Source organism: Peromyscus eremicus, chromosome 1, assembly GCF_949786415.1.
Source record: "Peromyscus eremicus chromosome 1, PerEre_H2_v1, whole genome shotgun sequence".
Taxonomy (NCBI): domain Eukaryota; kingdom Metazoa; phylum Chordata; class Mammalia; order Rodentia; family Cricetidae; genus Peromyscus; species Peromyscus eremicus.
The window spans coordinates 195381998-195405013 of NC_081416.1; the positions used below are offsets into that span (position 1 = coordinate 195381998).

General features: G+C 39.2%; 2 protein-coding genes and 1 pseudogene across 2 annotated transcripts; 2 read left to right on the forward strand and 1 right to left on the reverse strand.

Moving 5' to 3' along the window:
• Positions 1 to 312: 312 nt before the first annotated feature.
• Positions 313 to 1067, forward strand: LOC131895002 (small ribosomal subunit protein eS6-like; annotated as a pseudogene).
• A 13824-nt stretch (positions 1068 to 14891) lies between these two features.
• On the reverse strand, positions 14892 to 15721 carry LOC131894995 (small ribosomal subunit protein eS4, X isoform-like). The gene has a single exon (XM_059245377.1). It carries the CDS (start codon positions 15702 to 15704, stop codon positions 14913 to 14915), a length of 792 nt encoding a protein of 263 aa, XP_059101360.1. The 5' UTR covers positions 15705 to 15721; the 3' UTR covers positions 14892 to 14912.
• Positions 15722 to 20532: 4811 nt separating this feature from the next.
• On the forward strand, positions 20533 to 21486 carry LOC131895012 (vomeronasal type-1 receptor 4-like). The gene has a single exon (XM_059245398.1). The coding sequence runs from the start codon at positions 20566 to 20568 to the stop codon at positions 21484 to 21486; it is 921 nt and encodes a 306-aa protein (XP_059101381.1). The 5' UTR covers positions 20533 to 20565.
• Positions 21487 to 23016: the final 1530 nt, after the last annotated feature.

Consider the following 23016-nt stretch of genomic DNA (forward strand, 5'->3'; position numbering starts at 1 on the left):
ATTTTGTCTATTTGTTGGGATTCAGCACATTTTGATATAAGACCACAGTCTTTGGGCATAAGACCTCAACATGTGGATATCAGGGGAAACAATTCAACCTAACAATCAGCATGCTTGGAGAAATTCATTCATAATGACACAAGCTTTTAATCCCTGCACTTTAATCCCAGAGCAAGCATTTGTGAGTTTGAAATTAAACTGGACTACATAATAGTTACAGTACAGCCAGGGATACATAGTGAGACACTGTTTTATAAAACAGAACAGTGGTCTCTTTTTCTTGGCACCTACTAGGCGGTCGGCTGTGTCAAGATGAAGCTGAATATCTCCTTCCCTGCCACCAGCTGTCAGAAAATCATCGAAGTGGATGATGAGCGCAAGCTTCGTACATTCTGCGAGAAGCGCATGGCCACAGAAGTGGGTGGAGTGGAAGGGCTATGTGGTCCGAATCAGTGGCGGGAATGACAAACAAGGTTTTCCCATGAAGCAAGGCGTGTTGACCCACGGCAGAGTGTGCCTGCTGTTGAGTAAGGGGCATTCTTGTTATAGACCAAGGAGAACTGGAGAAAGGAAGCGCAAATCTGTTTGAGGATGCATCGTGGGTGCCAGTCTCAGTGTTCTCAACCTGGTTATTGTAAAAAAAAGGAGAGAAGGATATTCCTGGACTGACAGATACTACTGTGCCTCGTCGGTTGGGACTCAAAAGAGCTAGCAGAATCCGAAAGCTTTTTAATCTCTTTAAAGAAGATGCTCTCCGCCAATACGTGGTCAGAAAGCCATTAAACAAAGAAGGTAAGAAGCCCAGGACCAAAGCACCCAAGATTCAGCGTCTTGTTACTCCATGTGTCCTGCAACACAAATGCCGTCGTATTGCCCTAAAGAAACAACGAACTGAGAAAAACAAGAAGGAGGCTGCAGAATATGCTAAACTTTTGGCCAAGAGAATGAAGGAAGCCAAAGAAAAGCGCCAGGAACAGATCGCCAAGAGCCGTAGGCTGTCCTCTCTGAGAGCTTCTACTTCTAAGTCTGAGTCCAGTCAAAAATAAGTCTTTAAGGGTAACAAATAAATGATCATACATTTATAAAAAACAAAAACTAAAACAAACAAACAAAAAAACAAAACAAAACAAAACCCATCAGAACAGCAGCAACAACAAGACAGTAAAGAACAGACAGAAAACCAAAATGGATTCTTGAAGTAGTGAGACAGCTCTGGGCCCCCAACACTGAGGACTTTGAAGCCATAGAATTGTAGTGCAAGATCATTGTCTACAACCTAATGAGTTTGTGAGTAGACCTGGCTAACAAGGCAGCCATTTGAAAAAACAAGCAAACACCAACAAATTAGAAAAGCAAAGAAAAAAAGACAGGAAAATGTAGACAAATTTCTAAACAGTCTTAATAAATAAGAAACACAGAGCCAAATACTGGGGTAATAACCAAAGAGATCAGAGAATTAGTGAAGAACCACTGACTACCCTTTAAACTTACTATCAAGTTGTAGTTTTCTACACCAGAGAGCTTCATCCTCCCTAACCTGCACTTTTATTACTTTCCTGTTCCGCCTTCTCATTGACTCTAAGACCAGCCACATGTCTTCCTAGTCACTGCCTGTTTATACAGACATCCAGGTCTCTATGGTTGGTACTGGGATTAAAGGCTTGTGTCACCAGGCTTGACTGTGTCCTTGACCACACAGAGACTCTGCCTGCCAGGTCATCGGATTAAAGGCTTGGTCTACTACTGCCTGATTTCTGTTCCAGGCTCCCTATGACCTCTGATCTCCATGCAAACTTTATCTATTAACATACAAATAAAATCACTTTTCAGCACAATTAAAATATTGCCATAGGAAAATATTCATTTTGTATATACATTTTAATTCCACCCTAAACTACAATCCTCCTCACATATCTATGGTACATCATGTAAAACAAGTCAAACATCTCCACTTTGTCCCTAGAGATAAGCTCAGGAAAGGCTGGCTTTTCTATGTTGTGCTTCAGATACCTTCTGGACTCTTCTCTCTGTGTGTCTCATTCTACTGCCAAGGCTTTACCTTGTGCACTACACCATTTGAATTCCAAACCGTCTGGATATCAGAAATTTTTAACCAGTTTGGAATGAGCTGTATGTCAGAAGTCATAGTAGGTGAATGACAATCTTTATAATCCCTTTCAGCGTGTTACTGTCCCCTTTCACTGCAGTGACTTACTATGCTTGCTTTGGATGTGTTCTCCTTCCATGGCATAATCCAGGATTGCATAGAGATGCAGAGCTGGGGGTTGAGGGAGGATTCCATGTATAATTCAATCAGAGGGGCAAGTATCTTTCCCGTTTGGTTAGCTTGTTTTTTTCTGCTCTAGTGAGGCTTTTCACTGGTCTTCCTACACTACCAAGCTGTTCTTGGACTGGAGACCCCTCAGTCCACTTACTGAATGCTAGAATGAAAGTGTTGACTGCCACACCCACAAGCAGGAGGTGTGGTCCAATCTTATTATCAAATGATTGGCATCTCAGATTGAATCACTGAAGCCAGGCACTATAAAAGGAAGTCAACTTGAACAGAACCTCAGATGAAGAAGAGCAGTGACCTGGAGACACACCGGCTCCTAGTGCCAGCTGGAATCACTGGAGAAATTCACTGTAGAGACAAGTAACTGTAGAATAGGAACCTTTGACTTCTTTGTTGCTTGAGTATGTGTGATTTGTGAATATTTGTGGGGTTTGGGAGATGCTGCTTCACAATTTTGGGAGATCTCAAAGACATAGTGTGGTCGTTTCTACCTTTCTGATTAAGGGTTTAACCATTAAAATTCTGAAGGATAGCAATATGCTTTTTTTTTATAGATTTGACTTGTCTGTCCTGTGAGTTAAAGGTTGTTGGTCATTCAGTTTCAAAGTTTTTCTTATGAAAGTTTAGCTTTGTGGCTCTTTAGAATGGGAGACAAGGGTGAATCTTAATATTTGAGGTTCAGCAACTACAACTTCACCTTTTATAGGGAAGGAACAGACAGCCCTGTGCTACTGAACACCTTGCTGTTCTCTTCCCTCAGGTCAACCTATCCTCAACTCAGGTTGTTTCTCTCTGATGAGTCATGGACTGTTACACTCACATCTCTTTGTTCTGGTCTCTAGAATAAATTGTGTAGGACTCTGTTGAAGTATTTAGTGTCAAGAAATAATGGAACTGTAATTATTGGAATGTATCTGGGACCCATAAACTCATAGGGAGTGGCACTATGAATAGGTGTGGCCTTGTTGTAGAAGACTGAATGAAACATGCCTTTAATCCAGACCTTGATGTGGAGGGCACACCTTTAGTGTGGACCACACCATCTGGAGTAATTGAGTCACTATTGAGGTTGGATTTGAGGTCTTTTTCTCAAGCTTCAATCAATGTGTAAGAGTATATCTGTTGATGTACTGTGTATCAGTCCCAGCTCTAGCACCACCTCTGTCTTTGTGAGGCCATGCTCCCCAAAATGAGAGACTGAACCTCTGAACTGTAAGTGAGCCACCAAAATGAAATGTTTCCTTTATTAGAGTTGCTGTGGTTATGGTGTCTTTCACAGCAATAGTAAATCCTCATAAGATAGAAACCATCTGTGATAAGACTCTTAGTTGTTGTTATTTAATTATGTCAAGTTTAATTTATAGCTTTAACATATTCACAACTTTCTTAAATAGATCATCAAGTCACAAGAGAGATACTTGACTGAGAAAGTTGAATTTTTTGAGGAGTCTCAACAGAATGGCTTCCCAGCACAACAACTCCTTTAAACCCCAGTCACCAGAAAGTGACCTTGTATTAGACAACAGGAACTTCCTTCCAAGCCAGGACACTTCTCTACAGTGGGAAGAAGACATCTGTAACTTCTCAACTGCTCAGCTCAACTTTCCCACAAATGACAATGGTTACTGTGCAAAGCAGGAACTGCAAGCAGTGTGGAAGTGGTTTACCTCCTGGTTGAAGCCAGAAAAGAGTAGCAAGGAGCAGATGATTTCCCAGCTGGTCTTGGCTGAGTTTCTCAAAACTGGACACTACAAGGACAAGTCTGTCTTGAAAGAGAAGTGGGAATCAAATGGCAGAAACCTGGGGAGATTCATGGAGGATCTGACTGATGAGTGCTTGAAGCCTCCCATCATGGTGAGTACCTTGGTTGAGAGATGGTTATGTTATCAATCAAGACAGTTATTTATATTTGGTGAAAAGTAAGAAGATGTAGTTATTTTATATGTGAGTCTGTCCCACTCCAACAATTATTTACAATGGAGATTATTTACTACTGTAAATGTGATATAAATTTAATGGGAATATAAATTTAAGAAGCTCATGGCTCTTTTGACTGATACAATTATATTTAGATTCTTTACATGGTGATAGGGAGACTGGGAGATGATATTTGAGCAAAGCTTGTAAGGGTTTAGAATAGAGACCCTGGCTGGGATTTGAAGATGGCTCATTTAGGTAGGTGATTTTATACTGGAATTATGAGTATTTAGTTGGAATTGCAGCACACACTTAAAATTCTGGCTCTCAGACATAGTCTCTTATTCCAGGACCTGGGCTGTAGAAACTGGGGATCTAATTGGCTTAATGGTTTTCTAAATTGTCTACTACATGCTATTAAGTTCCTATGTAAAAAACTCAATGTGCAGGAATGTAGAATATGATTTCTGATGCTGAAATGTGGCTATTAAATGAGCATTCAACACCAACACACCCCTAAGAAAAGTCCTGATGAATAATAAAGGGCTGCAATTCAAAGTTTTAGAACTGAAATTCTTAATTTGGATGAAACTACATTGAAACTTCTTTAAATGTCTAGGTTTGCATAATTCTCAGTTACTCTCAGAAATGGTCAAGGTGGTAACATTTTTCAATCATTCCATACATCCATTTCTAAATGTCGTGGTTGAAATATCTTCTTATTGCCTTAAACTTTTAAATTTGGATATTAGTTGGCTTGTTTCGTTGCTTCTTTAGGTTTTTTTTTCCCATTTGGGACTGACTTTTGTTCAACTGGCTTGAGTAGGATTCAGAGGAATTATATTTTCCCAGCAATTCAAGTACTGGATTAAAGCTGTCCACCACTACACCCCGATTTTTATTTCAGGTTTTTACTCTAAGCACAAGTTGTCATTTCAGTTTATTTTATCCCACATTTCACTCCTTTGATTTTGTTTTAAACTGATCATTTCATAATTGAAACTGAATTCCAAATAAAGTGCTGTCATGTTCCTAACAGCAGAGACAGCATGTTTAGGTGGAGACAATATATGTGTTAGAAGGGTTTCAGTCAGATGTAAGTTGTATTAAGGACTTAATAATAGAAAACAACATCCCTTAGAAATAGGGCTATGATACTAGGGGCATCCTCAACCAAGGGTTTTTATCTAGAGTTAGTAGTTAAATTTAGCAACCAAAAATATAGGTAATGGAAATACAACCCACTCCCACAGCAAAGTGAAGTGACAGTGGAAGAGATAGGGACCACTGACAGACTAATGGCCGTAAGTGGGGGATGGGAAATCCTCAGCTATCTGGGAATGAAAATGTCAGAGTCATGCACATGAAAGCAGAAAGTTACAATTGCCAATATGACACAAGGATACCAAAAGGACATCAATTACACAGTTACTGTAGACATCCTAAGAATTTCAGAAAAAAAACTAACTATTACTAATCAAAGCCTGAATAAGGAGCTTCTAGCATAGCAGCCATCTTTCAGACAAAGAATACAGAAATGTTAAGGGTTCTGGGCACTGATTAATAACTATAGATCCTGGGTGCAAGAGAAGGAGGAAAAATAAGGAGCTACAAATTAAGGAGATACAGAGAAACAATAGCAATACAACTCTTGGTTAAACAGAAAAAAAATATTAGAACTGATAACACCCATCAATTAACAGAAGAGGCCCTAGAGGTGCAAGACCCATAGGCAAGTCTATGTCAGAATTTTTACAGGCTCCTTTGGGTCTTCTCGATCTCCAGACTACCTCCCTCCTTGATATGTCCTACCTAGCCTTGGTGTCTTCTCAGTAAACCAGCTATTTCATTATAGTTGCCCTAGATTCGGTGGAATGGGGACAGTCCTTGGAAAAAAATGAGAAGACTTTTTTGATGGAGTAAGTCTCTATTTTCTGGATTGGAACAGGAATACCTTTCCTTGTTCAATGCATTGACCAGGTGAAGAAAATGTTGTGACTAGACATTGCAGACCACTAACCTTACCTTTTCCCTTGGTACAGTGACTCAACACTTGAAAATACATTGTGAATAAGGACTTTAGAAAACATAACTTGTGAATGACAGAAAAACACCATTAGAGTTGAGAGATAGACAAATGACCTAACTCTTAGTTCAGTGATCCTGTGCAATCAGTTAGAGGACAGGTTTTCACTCATCCACAAATCCACAGATTCATTGGCAATCATCCTCTGGCTTTGTTTATAGGTTCACACCTCCATGCAGGGGCAGGAAGCCCTCTTTTCTAAGAACATGTCTTTAGAAGAAACCATCAACCTTCTAAAAGAGCAGCAATCAGCAAGAAGTTCAATACAAGAGAGTGCAAGGACACCCTTGTCAATCCCCCAAGACATGTTATTGACAACAGGTACGTGTTAGGAAGCTGCACAGAGGAAGGGTGTTGTGTCGGGATCTTTTCTTGGGCACAGTTTCATAGACTGTCTTATTTCCACAGGACATGAAGACTGGGAAGATAGCCAAAACAATGGCTGGAGCAATAGTGATGTAAATGATGGGGATAGACGTCCTGGAAATGAGATGGACTTCCTTTCCCTTATCCAACAAGTTCAGTTTAATGAACCTAAACACAGAAGTGTTTCTGATGGAAATCCTCTGGATTTAAGCAGAACAAGTCAAGTCACCTCTAGGTACCAGGAAGAATTTCATAGAGGAACTTCTTCTGAAGATGTCCCTATGGAGGTACAACCAGAGATTACTTCCAGCCCAGAGCAGACAGAAGACTGCCAGAATCCTGATGCAAACTCCACACGTGGGGGTCGTCAAAAGAGACCCCTCAGAGACTCAAAGACATACAAATGTGAGGAATGTCCCAGAACCTTTAAATATCCCAGTAGACTTGCTGCCCACCAGAGAATACACAAGAAGCAAAAGTTATTTGTCTGTAAAACATGTCATAAGGGCTTCCATATTCGCTCAGACCTGAGAGTACATAAGGTCATACACCAGGAAAATAAACCTTTCGAATGTAGTACTTGTGGAAAGTCTTTCAGCAATCAAACCAATCTGAAAGCTCATGAGAGGATTCACACAGGAGAGAAGCCCTACACCTGCTCCCTGTGTAACCGTAGCTTCCGCCAGTCATCCACATACCACCGTCACCGGAGGAATTGCCACAAAGCAGACTGAACTGTGTACCTTCCTCACCAGATGATAGCAGGGCTCCAGCTTACTGTTTCATCTGCAGATGAAGAAGCATGTAGCTTCTAAACAGCACGTATCCTTTGAAGACATGATTTGTAACTTCTGGATTGTTCCATCTGTCTATGTGGATAAAGAAGATGAGTCTGTTTTATGTTAAGTCTAAAGCCTTAAATAGCTTATAATTTCTGCCTGATATATATTAAATAAATGAATGGAAATGTAATACGATTGCCTCTTATGTATATTTTGTGTGGCCTGTGCTTGTGATTTTGTGAGTTTTTGTCTGCTTTTTTTTTTTTTTGGCCTCAGTTCCACAGCACGACTGGACAATAGAGGACTGTGTTGTCAGTTCTTTATTTTTCCCTTGTTTGAGACAGTGTCTTTCTTGTTAGGAGCTTTGTACATAAGTATGTCTGGTACTACAGATTCCAAACATTCTCTGCTCTGCAGCCGTTATCTCTACAGGTTCATGTCAGTGCCCTGCCATTCCCTCTGACTTTGATACCCCATTAAAGTTTCAATCCCAAGTCTCAGGCTTGCAATATAACTGCATTGCCCTCTCAGCCATCTCCCATGCTATGAGTGATTACTGCTTAACGTTCAAGAATGTGCCCCCGCCGGGCGGTGGTGGCGCACGCCTTTAATCCCAGCTCTCGGGAGGCAGAGCCAGGCGGATCTCTGTGAGTTCGAGGCCGGCCTGGGCTACCAAGTGAGTTCCAGGAAAGGTGCAAAGCTACACGGAGAAACCCTGTCTCAAAAACCAAAAAAAAAAAAACCAAAAAAAAAAAAAAAAAAAAAAGAATGTGCCCCCACAGGTTGGACAGGGTCCTGATGTAGAGTAAAAAGCTTCAGTTGCTCACAGTGGCTCAAACGAGCCATCTTTATCAGTTCCCTTATAGTCCCACTGTAATCTTCATAGCTCTATACACAGGTCCCTAGAAACTTATGGAATAAAGGAGGCTGTGTGGATGCTGACCTCATATAATGACAAATAGAAGGCAATTGGCAAATGTTTTCAATGAATGAACTCTAAAAAATACCTTACAGAAAGGAAAAAGGACTAATATGTATATTGTAAAACAGGATTCTGTGCAGCATTGAAGACAAGTATAGGCTGATTGAGATGTTGGCTTCTGTGTATGTGTTGGTGATTTCCAGGTTGAAGGCTAGCTGAGTTCAAGTAACCTGTAGACATGTTGTGGCAAACCGTGATATCCCCCTGATGTACGTAGTACAGCCTTACAGATAGCCACCAGGAGCCTTCAATTTATAAAATACAGAATGAGCTGACATGAATACCAATACAATTTATACATTTTGATATTGAAGTTCTTTTTTTTGTTTTTGTTTTTTAAAGACAGGGTTTCTCCATGTAGTTTTAGTGCCTGTCCTGGATCTTGCTCTGTAGACCAGGCTGGACTCAAACTCAAAGGGATTTGCCTGGCTCTGCCTCCCGCTGTGCTGGGATTAAAGGGGTATGCCATCTCCACCTGGCCACTTTGAAGTTCTTATTTTTGGCATACCTTGTGGCTGATCCTTTCCCCAGCATTTGGCTTTCTGATCCCTTTCCTTATGATATGTTCCCCAGTCTTTTTATTTTCCTCATGAGACTTGTACATTGGGGGGATTTAGTCTCTCAAGATTTTAGTATTGAAGATTCCTGGATTGTGATGGTGGGGATTTCTTAGCCTTTTCATGTTTAGAGATTGTAGCCTTTGTGGGATTAGAGAATTTTGGAATAGAACCACAGTTTTCCATATGTTTCTAAACAAGGTCATATCCTAGGTTTGGGGGTTAAGACCTGTACATGTGAGTGTCAGAAAACAGAATTCAGCTGATAACAATGAGATATCCTGATGGCATGGAGCATTCCTGCATCATAGCACCTGGGAGATGTGGTCAGGAGGATCATAAGTTCAGTCCTTCTTTGCTACATAGTGTGTTCCATGCCACCCTTGCCTACATGAGAGCTTTTCTAAAGAGAACAAAATGAAAAAATCACACACACCAAGTAAAATCGAAGGTTCAATTTTTGATGCCCATTGTGGCATATGTGTTCAATCCAACATTAAAATGCACTTGTTCTCAACCTGTGGGTCTCAACTGCTTTGGAGGCCAAGCAACCCGTACACAGACATCCTATATCCTGCAATAAGCTATTTATATTACAATTCATCAAAGTATCAAAATTACAATTATGAAGATGCAACGAAAATAATTTTATGTTTGGCTGTCCCCACAACATGAGTAATTGCAATAGCAAGTTAGTGTATTATGAGTAAGATAGAGAATCAGTGTTCAAGCAGTTGAGGCAGAAGAATCCAAATCACAGTGCTAGTGGGGACACATGCCCTAGTCCTGTGTAATCAAACCAACAATAATGTTTGTCAAGAAATATACAGGTGGACAATAAGACTATCTCAGAAAGACCTTTTTAGGGTGAAAAATCAAGCTCATTAATCTGGCCACGTTTTTCTTCCATAAGTTCTTGTAATCATAAGACCATTTACAGGGATACATATGTAAAAATTTTTAAGGACAAATCACACAAGAACTTCTTTGTAACATAAAGTATATCAGAAAAACCATGCTGATTCCACAAACTGGGATTCAGAAGGAAGACTTGTTCTACATTCTGTAAGAAAATGTTAATTCCCATAGACATGAAGTATCAAATATTGATGAAATCCCATTGGATCTCAGAGAGCAAGGTGTTTATTGTTCCAACCTGTAGTTTATTGCCTCTCATAGGTAAACACTGCAATTCAAGTGATATGACTGGTTTGACAATGTTGTGAAATCATGGATGGAAAAGGGTCACCTGAAGAAAACAGTCAGCCCCACACAGGAAAATATTTCATTTTATTTCACGTGAAATCAAGGAACAATGAGGAATCAGAATAAAATATGAACTACTAAGTGTAGGAAAAGAAAAAAAGCAAAGGAGAGGGGTACATAGATGAGATTATGAAGGGTAAATATGACACAAGCACATAATACACCGGTATGAAAGTATCACAATGCAACACCTTAGTTTGCACTATAAATATGTTTTAAATAAAAAGTGATTAAAAGTTGTCAGCACAGTCCTTTAGCCCATTTGTTTCATTTTACTACCATGACTGTCTCCATGACTCCAGCTCCTACATTCCATGTCTGTATCATCCATTTTCTAGAAGGTTCATCAGAATACCTTCATTATGTAATATTATGTTCTTTACGTATATTCATATCCTTTTTCCTGAGTGGTTATATTAATAACATACTTAATTTGTGATAACTTTTCCTAGGAGTTAATTTCTCTTTTTTTGTACAAAGAAGAGCACAGTTTTGTCTGGGGTCCTCAGGTCTCCTAGAGGATGCACACCCCAATAACCCAGAATTCCCATTGATCAGCTAGTAGCTCCATCCTCTCCTGGATGAGGGGAAATAAGTTCACAGATGTAACTTCATGAGGAGACCTTCAAATTCTTACTTTAGTGCCATTTTTAATTTATTCATTTGTTTATTTAATAATTTATTTTTCCAGCCTGATCACAGATTTTCTCCATATCTCCTCTCCTCCCAGTCCTTTCCCCCAAACTCCCCTCTCCCTCCCAATCCACTTCTCCTCCTTTTTTCTCTTCCAGAAAGCTTTAGTGCGATTCTGAAGAAACATTGATATATTGTTTTCTAAATGACAACATAAAACCATGAGTACCATCATCAAGTCTGTTTAGAGGGTCTGTATCTACACTTTTCAATTTGTTCATTTTAATATCTCATTTGTAGTTTTACTTCCACATGTACATTTCACAAAAAGCATAGTTTTCCTTATTGTTGTTTGTATGGAGCTGAATCTTGTTTTAAATCTCTTCTGATATACTTTTTAGACTCTGGTCTAATGCATTATCTGTGAGCTTTCTATGCATATTACAGAAATTATGACTTGGTCCTCCAGTTCCAGAACATCCGAGAATTTTATTTTCATTTTGTTGTTTATTCTGGTGGGTAGTTTGTCTTATCTTATTACTGTGTCTTATTTCCTTAAAATACAATTTGGAAGTATACATGCTATAAAAAGGAAGGTTGATAAATGCTACAGGTAGTCTTGGCTTAGATTTTTCACGAGAAGGCTTAGTTTGCTTTTGGCATTTGTGATTATTGGGGAAATGTGAAAGGTGCTAAGAAATGAGATAATGTCATCACATAGATATAAATATTCTGGGTTTGACAAGGCAACTGTGGTTACATTGTGTAATGCTACTTCTGGTAGAAAATGCATAGTAAGTTCTTTGTGTGGCATATGCTGTAAACCATACTAGGTATGAATCCTAGGAAACTGCATTTGAGGCAAGCATTCTGCCTCCAGAATGTCCCCACAGCCAAAACCAGTTTTATCTAGCATGGGAATATGAGTAAAACTGGATGGGAAAACTCTTATTAACTTTTCCAATTTTCCAATGGGCTTGAAATCATCTCATACCTTAATATCTTTTAAAATTCAACTATATAGAAAAAATAATAAATCCTCTCTCTTTTTTGTTCCATACAAAACACTGAAATACTGCTACAAATTTAGAGGAAGCATTTTCAAAAGGAGGAATGGTATAAAAGCTTTCTGGAAGACACACACACACACACACACACACACACACACACACACACACACACAAACACTACTCCATATCCTAGAAAGCAGCAAAGGCATATGAATCTAGAAACAAGGGAAAGCATTCAATAGATGTGCTATTTCTCTTTTTTGTTACTGTGGCAAAATGCCCAACAAAGGCAACTCAAATAAGGAAAGGTTTGTTCACAACACATTCTGAAGGCACAGTCCATCATGGGAAGGGAGTAGCAGTGAGGGCAGACGGAGTTGTGATGAGAGAGCATAAGGTGTATGTTAAAGCTGAGTTTACAGTCAGCAAGAGGGATGAGTGTTTGTACTCAGTTTTGTTTTTTCCTTTGGCCCATTTAATTATGACTTTACATCAGCCTGTGGGATGGTATCACCCAGATCTAGAGTGAGTCTTCTGCCCTCAGTTGGAGCACTCTGAAACACCCTTACAGTCATATCAACAGTGAAGTGTAATGATAAGAGGTCCATATAACCCAGGGGAGACCTTGCCTTGGAGGAGGTGGGGATGTGGGGTGGATTGGGGGGGAGTCCTGGGGGTGGGAGGGGGGAGGATGGGGGAATCTGTGGCTGATATGTGAAATTAAGTTAATTATAAAATAAAAAATACATAAGAAATCTTTAAAAAAGAAGTCCATATTACCAATTTTTAAATTGGGTTGTTTGGTATTTTGATGTGTAGTTTCTTGAATTCTTTATATATTTTGGAGATCAGTCCTCTGTCAGATGTGGGGTTGGTGAAGATCTTTTCTCATTCTGTAGGCTGTCGTTTTGTGTTATTTACATTGTCCTTTGCCTTATAGAAGCTTCTCAGTTTCAGGAGGTCCCATTTATTAATAGCTGCTCCCAGTCTGTGCTACTGGTCTTACATTTAAGAAGTGGTCTCCTGGGCAAATGAGTTCAAGACTACTTCTTACTTTCTCTTCTATCAGGTTCAGTGTAACTGGATTTATGTTGAGGTCTTTGGTTCACTTGGACTTGAGCTTTGTGCATGGACACAGGCATCAATCTATTTGCAGTACTCTACATGTTGACATCCACTTACGTTAGCACCATTTGTTAAAGATGCATTTTTTTTCCATTGTACAGTTTTGGCTACTTTGTCAAAACTCAGGTGTTCATAGGTATGTGAATTAATATCACGGTCTTCAATTTGATTTCATTAATACACATGTCGGTTTTTATGCCAGTACCAAGCTGTTTTTATTATTCTAGTTATACAGTAGAGCTTGAAGTCAGGGATGGTGATGTCTCCCGAGGTTGCTTTATTGTATAGGATTGTTTTCGTTATCCTAGGATTTTTGGTTTTCCATATGAAGTTGAGTATTGTTCTTTCCAAGTCTGTGAAAAATTGTGTTGAGATTTTGATGGGGATTGCATTGAATCTGTAGATTGCTTTTGGTAAGATTGTCATTTATACTATGTTAATCCTAGATATTCATGAGTGTGAGAGATCTTTCCATTTTCTGATATCTTCTTCAACTTCTTTCTTCAGACCCTTAAAGTTCTTGTCATACAGGTCTTTAACTTGCTTAGTTAGTGTTACCTCAAGGTATATTTATTATTTGTGGCTATTATAAAGAGTGATGTTTCTTTGATTTCTTTCTCAGTCTGTTTATCATTTGTATATAGGAGAGACGCTTATTTTTTTAAGTTAATCTTATATCCTGTCACATTACTGAAAGTGTTTATCAGCTGTAGGATTTTCCTGGTAGAATTTTTGGGATCACTTATGTATACTGTCATATCATCTGAAAATAGTGAAAGTTTGGTTTCTTCCTTTCCAATCTGTATCTCCTTGATCTCCTTTTGTTGTCTTATTGCTCCAGCTAGAACTTCAACTACTATATTGAATAAATATGGGAAGAGTGGACAGCCTTGTCTTGTTCCTGATTTCATTTGATGTTGGCTATCAGCTTGCAATAAATTGCCTTTATTATGTTTAGGTGCATTCCTTTTATTCCTGATCTCTCCATGACCTTATCATGAAGAGTTTTTGGATTTTGTCAAAGGCTATTTCAGTGTCTAATGAGATGATCATGTGTTTTTTTTTTTTTGTTTTGTTTTCAGTTTGTGTGGTGTATTTATCGCATTGACAGATTTTCATATGTTGAACCATCCTTGCATCTCTGGGATGAAGCCTACTTGGTCATGGTGGATAATTGTTTTGATGAGTTCTTGGAGTCTGTTTACCAATATTTTATTGAATATTTTTGCATCAATGTTTATGAATGAGATTGTTCTGTAATTGTCTTTCTTTGTTGCATCTTTGTGTGGTTTGTGTGTCAGGCTAACTGTAACAAAAAAAGAGTTTAGCAATGTTCCTTCTGTTTCTATTGTGTGGGACAATTTGAAGAGTATTGGTATTAGCTCTTCTTTGAAATTGTGGTAGAATTCTGCACTGAAACCATCTGGTCCTGGGCTTTTTTTTGGCGGGGGGGGGGAGACTTTTAATGACTGTTTCTATTTCCTTAGGGGTTATAGGTCTATTTAAATTGTTTATCTAGTCTTGATTTAATTTTAGTATGTTGTTAACTATTCAGAAAATTGTACATTTCTTTTAGATTTTTCAATTTTATAGAGTACAGGTTTTTGAAGTATGGCATGATGATTCTTTGGCGTTCTTCATTGTCTTTTTTTATGTCTGCCTTTTCATTTCTGATTTTGTTAATTTGGATGTTCTCTCTCTGTTTTTTGGTTAATTTGTATAAAGGCTTATTTAGCTTGTTGATTTTCTCAAAGAACCAACTCTTTGTTTCACTGATTCTTTGTATTGTTATTTTTATTTCTTTTTTTTTAGTTCATCATGCTGTTTAATCTAGCACATTGCCTAGAAAGGCTTGTACAAATACTCCTCCAGCGTGTCTCCTAGAGACCATTTCACCCACTGCTCTGTTTGGCTGCTAGCCTCTCGTCCCTCTCTTCAGCAATGGTGAGGCAGATTCCTTTTCCTCGGGGAAGAGAAATCCATGGTTTGTTGCCCTTGTCAATAACAAAAATGTTGGAAAGCCAGGTTGCAAAGCTGTTGCCATTGGCATCTTTCACATGACCCACATCAAAAGAGCCGGTATGTCTTTCTCTGTTTGTGATCACACCAATTCTTCCCAAGTTAGCACCTCCAGTCACCATACACAGGTTACCGGTGTCGAACTTGATGAAGTCGGTTATTTTGCTTGTATCCAAATCAATCTGAATGGTGTCATTCACCTTGATGAGGGGATCAGGGTAGTGAATAGTGAGAGCATCATGGGTCACCGGATGTGGGATTCTTTTTGTGCCCACAAAGATCTTTCTCACTTTGCATAACTTGTACTTGGCCTCCTCAGGTGTTATACGATGAACAGCAAATCGACCCTTGGTGTCATAGGTCAGACGGAAGTTCTCTCCAGTCTTGTCCATGGTGATGACATTCATAAACCCAGCAGGGTAGGTTATATCAGTCCTGACTTTGCCATCAATCTTAATGAAGCGCTGCATGCAAATCTTTTTCACTTCATCTCCAGTCAGGGCATACTTAAGTCTGTTGCTTAGAAAAATGATCAGAGGCAGACATTCCCTCAACTTGTGAGAGCCAGTGGATGGACGAGAAGCAAACACGCTGGTCAATTTATCCAGCATCCAATGTTTTGGAGGTGCTACATGCTTCAGATGTTTCTTGGGACCAAGAGCCATGGCTGCGCTGGGAACGGAAAGAGCGTTATCTTTATTTCTATTGTATTGATTTTAGCCCCCAATTTGATTATTGCCTGGCATCTATTCCTTTCACATGTTAATAGGCACCTCAACAATTTTTTGAGTGTCTTTAGCGCAAAATAATATTGAGATGTTGAAGTATCTAGAATGCTGGGTGACAGGGAAAGGCTCTCCAGGGGCAAGATCATGCCACTTGCTTGTACTTTAACAGCAACAAAGCCCTTTTCATTCTGCATGATTCTCTGCCATACCCTTTGTGCTCCAAGGAAAGACAGAAAAGTTTCAGTCCTGATTCCTAATTTCTCTCTCTCTCTCTCTCTCTCTCTCTCTCTCTCTCTCTCTCTCTCTCTCACACACACACACACACACACACACATACACATTTTGTTTTCTGACAGGAATTCAGGACCAAGGTGTTTAAAAGTTCCTTAAGACCCTTGTGGAGATGCTGTCATGTGTCTAGTGTTGAGCTGGGAATCACCTCTCCTCTGGGATAGAGCACCAGGAGATCATGAACATTTAAATAAGGGAGAATATCTCATCACAGTTACAGCAGAGTCTCACTCTCACGGTGATGCACACCATCATGCTACCATCCAGCACTGAGGTGAGTGACCAGAACTAAAGACATTAGAAAGCACTCCTCGGAGACGCCATGCACATCTTCTTGAAATCACCTTACTTTCTTCACTAGTGCCCCTCTTTATCTTAGTTGTACTTAATATCTACATTAAGAATTATTTCAACCGCTCTGCTGAAAGGAAGGAAGATGGGAAAGGAGGAAGGAAGTAGGAAAGAAAAGAAGGAAGGAGGGAAAAAAAGAAAGAGGGAAGGAGGGATGACAAACAGATACAGTAATAGATAGAAACAAAGTTGATTAAAAAACTAGACATGGTAGGGGAAAGGGACTCTGGTATTGGTTTTGAAAGTGGGAACTTGAAAAGGCTTTTGGATAAAATTGGAGCTATTTTCAACTCAAGGAAAAGTAGATGGTCTCTAATTCTCCCTAGGATGTGTGAACCCTTTTTTTCCAAAAGCTGTTACCAAGTTTCTCTTATCACTGATATCACCTCCTTCCATGCTTCTATCGCTGTGGGATGGTCTGTATGTCAAGTGTGTTGCTGATTGGTCAGTAAATAAATCACTGATTGGCCATTGGCTAGGCAGGAAGTATAGGCGGGACAAGGAGAAGAATTCTGGGAAGTGGAAGGCTGAGTGAGAGAGACACTGCCAGCCGCCACCATGACAAGCCGCATGTGAAGATCCCGGTAAGCCACGAGCCATGTGGCAAGGTATAGATTTATAGAAATGGATTAATTTAAGATATAAGAACAGTTAGCAAGAAGCCTGCCACGGCCATACAATTTGTAAGCAATATAAGTCTCTGTGTTTATTTGGTTGGGTCTGAGTGGCTGTGGGACTGGTGGGTGAGAGAGATTTGTCCTGACCATGGGCCAGGCAGGAAAACTCAAGCTACATCTATCTATACTTAGTCAGCCTCTGTCTCTGTCTCTGCCTCCATCTCCATCTCCCTCACCCTTTCTCTATCTCTTTCTGAATGTCTCCTCCAAATTTTCAGTTTTATGTTTTGTTTTGGTTTGATTTGGGTTTTGATTTTTCATGTTAAGGTTTTCTTTCTTTCTTTTTTATGTTTGTAGCTGTGAGCTTATTTTAATTTTTTATTAAGAAATATTTTATTCATTTGACATACTGACCGCAGACCTCCCTCTCTTCCCTCCTCCTGCCCCCTCAGTCCTCACCCCCAACCAATACCCAAGTCCTTCCTTGTACAAGGTCAAAAGCAAGACAGTTATGTAGTTTGATCTGCTTAAGGGGCCCCCTGGCAGTAGGAAAGGATCCATCCCAGGTGCATGAGCTGCCTTTTTGGAGCACATTACCTATGTTGGGACACTTTGGACAGCCTTGATGTTGTGGTGGGGGGTTGGAGGTGCGGAGGGAGTGTTGGATCTGTCACAACTAAAGATAGCATTTCTTTGTGCAGCCCTGGCTGTCCTAGAACTGTCTTTGTAGACCAGGTTGTCCTCAAAACTGTCATTATTATATGGCATAATTTACACTGAAAGCATAATCTTTTTAATTTAGCTTAGATTTTTATTATCATATATAGTATTAGCTTTCATTATGACATTTTCAAACAAGTTTATTTTTGATTCTCCTCTTCTCTTCTGCTCCTCCAATATCCTCTGAACCCTCTACATATTCCTTAGAATCCTTTTCACTTTAATGACACAAATCCCTGTTTCCCCTCCTCTTCATTCTCCAATAGTTCCCTTTTCCTCATCTTTTGATCTCCTTTCTGCTTGCATAGCACATAACCACTTTTCTATGTAGTTCCAGAAAATTTCATGATTTCATTTTCCTTTACAGATGAACAAAATTCTAGAGAGTAGAGATACCACAGTTCTAGTATCTGCAGATGAACATCTAGGATGGACATCATTTCCTTACTATTGTGAGTACTGTAGCAGCTTATGTGGATGTGCAAGCATCTCTTTGGTAGGACATAGAGACCTTTGGGTGTATGCCCAGAAATTACATACCTGTGTTATATTGTAGTCCTATTTTAATTTTATTGAAAAATCTTTGTATTTATCTCTATACTGAACACAGTACTTTACCCTCCTACAAATATAGAGTGAGGATTCCTTTTCCACATCATCAGCATTAGTTGTTGTCTCTTCTCTTGTTAATCTTTTGAGGGGCACAATGGAGTCTCTAAGTATTTGTAGTTTGCATTTCTCTGGTAGCCAAGTGTGTTGAACACTTTTTTCTCTTTCAAAAATTATTCATTTTACATACCAACCACAGATCCTGCTCTCATCCCTCCTTCTGCTGCCCTCATCCTCCCCTCCTCATCTACCTACCCCATCCCCTTCTCCAAAAAGATAAGACCTCCTATTCTGTTTCAACTGAATGTACCAGGCTTTGCTGAATATTTTCAAAAAGCATTTACTTGGTAAATGTGTGGTTTTTCTTTAAAGAAATTCTTGTCCATTTCATTAACCTGTTTGTTGACTAGAAAGTTTGTGGAGTGACTGTTTAATCTTTATTTTCCTTTATACATTCTATGTTTTAAGCCACTGAGTAAAATACAAAAGTCAATGATTTTCTTCCATTCTGTAGGTTATATCTCCACTTAGCTGGTAGTAACCTTTAATGTGCAGAAAGCATTTAAATTTCTGCAATTCCATGCATTTATTCTTGGTGCATTTCCTGCACTCATTAGCCTTGTTGCCTCTACCTATATCTTATATTACTAACATTTTTTTCTCTGAGAGTTTTAGTATTTCAGCTTTTGAGTAATTTATCACTATTTTTTCTTCTGCAGGGTGAGGGGATATAGACATAGGCCCATTCTTTTACAGGTGGATATCAGTTTACACATACTCATGCTGGGTCAGCATGTCTGACAACTAACTGAGTCACACCAAACATTCAAGAAAGAAGTGACTGTGTCTTTCTGAGATTCTTCATGAGAACAGCTGAGACTTAGCAGGGCAATGGTAGGGAATACCAGATCTCTCATTTATCACTCTTGCTCAACACTAGTCATTCCCTGTGTGGCTTTGTATCCGCTCATGTCCCCAGATCCTTGAACAGCATTTGCCATTAAGAACAACATAAGTTGATGACACAACACATTGGAGATCCAATGGATCTTGATAGTTATTTTCTAATTTTGTAGAAGAATAACAACACTAAATTTATAGCTTCTACATTTTACTTACCTATGCATTCTACACTAAGGTTCTTTTCCTCCATATGCTCAGCAGCTTTATCTCCTACATTTATTTATGTTTACCTCTTTCAATTATACTTGTTTATACAGTATGTGATGATCTGTCATTTGAAACATCAACGTGTATCCCCTCATTGTATTTCCTTAATTACTGGTGATGATGAGCCTCATTTTGAAGCAAGCTGGACATATCTGAAATGATTTTAGGAATTTTAACAAAGTCTGGAACCCATTTTTGTTTCTTTTATATTTTAGTTTTTTTCAAGCTTAGTTTCAAATATTCATTTTATGGTAGAGTGAGCAGTCATTGATTAAGAGTACATACTACTGTTAACTTGAATGTGAGTTCAGTTCCTAGCTCCTACCAGTGGCTCACAACTGTCTACAAATCCAGCTGTAGAAGATGCCAAGTCTCTGGTCTCTGTTGTCGCTCACACTCATTTGGGGGCTCCTAACACACATATAATTAAAACAAGACAAATCTTAAAATGAAATATTCTTTAAATATTATGAATATTTAGTCAATCATTGTAAATACGATTTTCAGTGTTTTCTGTTGTTTCTCTGGGTGAAATTTGAAATCTGTTTCATGTGAGTTTCAGGAATAATAGCACGTTTTAAAAATTTGTTCTTTGAAATTAACCCAAAATCATTGTGTTTAGTCAAAAACAATGAATACATTAATATTCTAATTAATTCATTTACTTTAGATTTTTAAGAATGGGTTTCTCTATGTGTGGAGTTCACTCTCTTGGAACTGCCTCTATAGACTGGATTAGCTGCAAATTTATAGATCTGTCTGCCTCTGTCTCTTGAGTCCTAAAATTAAAGGTGCTACCATCATGTCCAGGGAAAACATACATCTTTAGTAAACATATTAATATTTCCCCTTACAATAACAGTGAAAATCTCCTTTTATAAAGAAAACACTTTTTAACATTCTTTTTCAGTGAGATAGCTATGTAAATCCAATAAAGTGGTGAATGTTGTATTTAAGCTAACTTCATGAAATAATGTACACTCGTAATGTATTTCTAGAGTCTATTGCCTGGGATACCTTTATTTACCTTTTTCATAGGAATGAAAATGGCTCCTGCAAACTTGGCAATGGGAATTTTCCTCTTCTCTCAGATTACAATGGGCATGCTTTGCAATTCCTCAATACTATTTTACTATGTCATTTTGATATTCACTGGAAAGCATTTAATGCCCAAAGACCTGATCCTAGAGCACTTGACTTTTGCCAACTGCTTGTCTCTCATCACAAAAGGCATTCCACAGACAATGGCACACTTTGGATTCAAGGATTTCCTGGATGACATTGGATGTAAATTGATATTGTATGTTTATCGAGTAATGAGAGGGATGTCCCTGTATGTCATGTGCCTATTGAGTAGCTTCCAAGCAATCACAATCAGCCCCAGCAACTCCAGGTGGCACAAGTTTAAACACAGAGCCACCAAGTACATTGGTCCCTCCTGCTCTCTCAGCTGGCTTGTGCACATGCTGTTAAACATCTTGACTCCAGCAAGAGTATTAGGCCCCGTTTACAGGAAAAATATGACTAACTTGGTGAGTAATGGATACTGCTCATGGTTTGTTTCCGGCAGTGTGGCAGTTGCACTGTATATGTTCTTACTGTGCTTCTCTGATGGCCTGTGTCTGGGTCTCATGGCCTGCTCGAGTGTCTCCATGGTGAGTCTCCTCTACCGACATAAGAGACAAGTCAAGCATATCCACAGTGCTCACCACTTTCTGAAAGTCTCACCTGAGGACAGAGCCACCCAAACTATCCTCATCCTGGTGTGCACATTTGCCATCTCTTACTCGGTGTCATCCATTCGGCTTGTCTTTAGGACCTCCTCCAAAGGTCCAATGCTATGGGTAGAAAGTGTATTTCTATATCTAGAAATTTGCTTTCCCATAGTTTGCCCCTTGGTTCTCATCAGCAATATCAAGTCTATTTCTAGCCTGTTTTTACCCTGCTGTGGTAAGAGTTAGCTCCCTCCAAGTCTGACATGAGCCCTGTTTGTTTGTCTTTTCATATATATTGGCATATTTTTTTCTTATCTTTTGTGTAATGCTAAGACTGCAATTTGAAGATATTGAGCATCATGTACCTGTTTCCTATGTCAGATGGTCTGATCAATGTCATTTTATTATAGCATTTTCTTACAGAATTTTCTATTCAATAATGAGAATTGTTCATACACATGGAATCATCATATTATACAAATTACTAGGTGACAATTGGCAAAGTATAGGTCAACATGAAAAAATCTGTATGGGAGTCCTGATCTTATCTGAAGTATCAGGAACAGATTTTCAGTTCTTATGGGTGTGGATGAGGTGTTTTTATTTTGCATGCATGTGTATTTTTTCCGACATGTATGTCTATGTACCACTGCAAACCTGCAGAGGTCAGAAGAGGGTGTTCAACCATTAAGGACTGGAGGTACAGGTGATTTTGAGCCACCATTGAGTGCTGGACATAGAGCCTGTGTCCTCTGGAAGAGCAAACAGTGCTCTTAAGCACCAAGCCATCTCTCCAGCCCTGAGAAGCTTCATTACATTTTTTTTATTTTGTGTAGCTGTGCGTGCCTCAGCACATGTATGTTACCATGTGAATCCTGCTGCCCACAGAGGCAAGAGAGCATGCTGGATAATCTGGAAGTTGAATTACAGGTAGTAGGAGTCACTCAATGTGATTGGTGGAAACTAAACTCAGTTCCTCTAGAAATTCACTAAATGCTCTTTAACCACTGAACCAGCTCTCCAGCTCCATACTGTTTTTTTTCTTCTCATATGCCGAAACTATAATCCTTCAAGTATCATCATCACTAGCCTGAAAATGTTGTAGAAAAATGGAGCGAACAGAATTCACCTTAAGAAAATTAGCCTCAGAAATGCAAATATTACATTTTCTTTCATGTGAAGTCAAGGAACAAAAAGGAGTCAGAGTGAAATATGAACTACTGAGAAGAGGAAAAGAACCAGAGAGCAGGAAATGGGGACACAGTCGAGACAGTGAAGAATGAATTGGACACTGTAGTGGGTAACCATTCCAGCTTTGATCTGGAAGTTCCAACCTCCATTGAGACTTCAGCAACTGTCACGCCTACAAGGCGGGGCCAAGGGAGGCGCCTGGGGACCCGAGAGCTGGGTCGGCGGAGACGCTCTCCATTCCAGGATCCTGGATGTTGGAGGTGGACAAAGCAGAGCTCCAGAGAAAGAATCTTTTTCTCTAAGGTCTCATGGTTATCCTTTAATGCAGATTCCAGAGATAGAATCTTTTTCTGCAAGCCTTCATTGTTAGTTTTGAAAGCCTGTAAATCCTGGTTAGCAGATTCCAGAGAGAGAATCTTTTTCTCTAAGGTCCCATTGCTATCCATTAAAGCAGATTCCAGAGATAGAATCTTTTTCTGTAAGCCTTCATTGCTCTCACTTAAAGCCTGTATCAGTCCCAATAATGACTTATCTTTGTTCTTGTTTTTAAACCAGTGTTTGAACACTGTGTGGATTATTACAATG

Bases quoted from the DNA above. Each gene is read 5' to 3' on its own strand.
- LOC131895012 (XM_059245398.1), top strand. From the start codon at position 20,566: ATGAAAATGGCTCCTGCAAACTTGGCAATGGGAATTTTCCTCTTCTCT.
- LOC131894995 (XM_059245377.1), bottom strand. From the start codon at position 15,704: ATGGCTCTTGGTCCCAAGAAACATCTGAAGCATGTAGCACCTCCAAAA.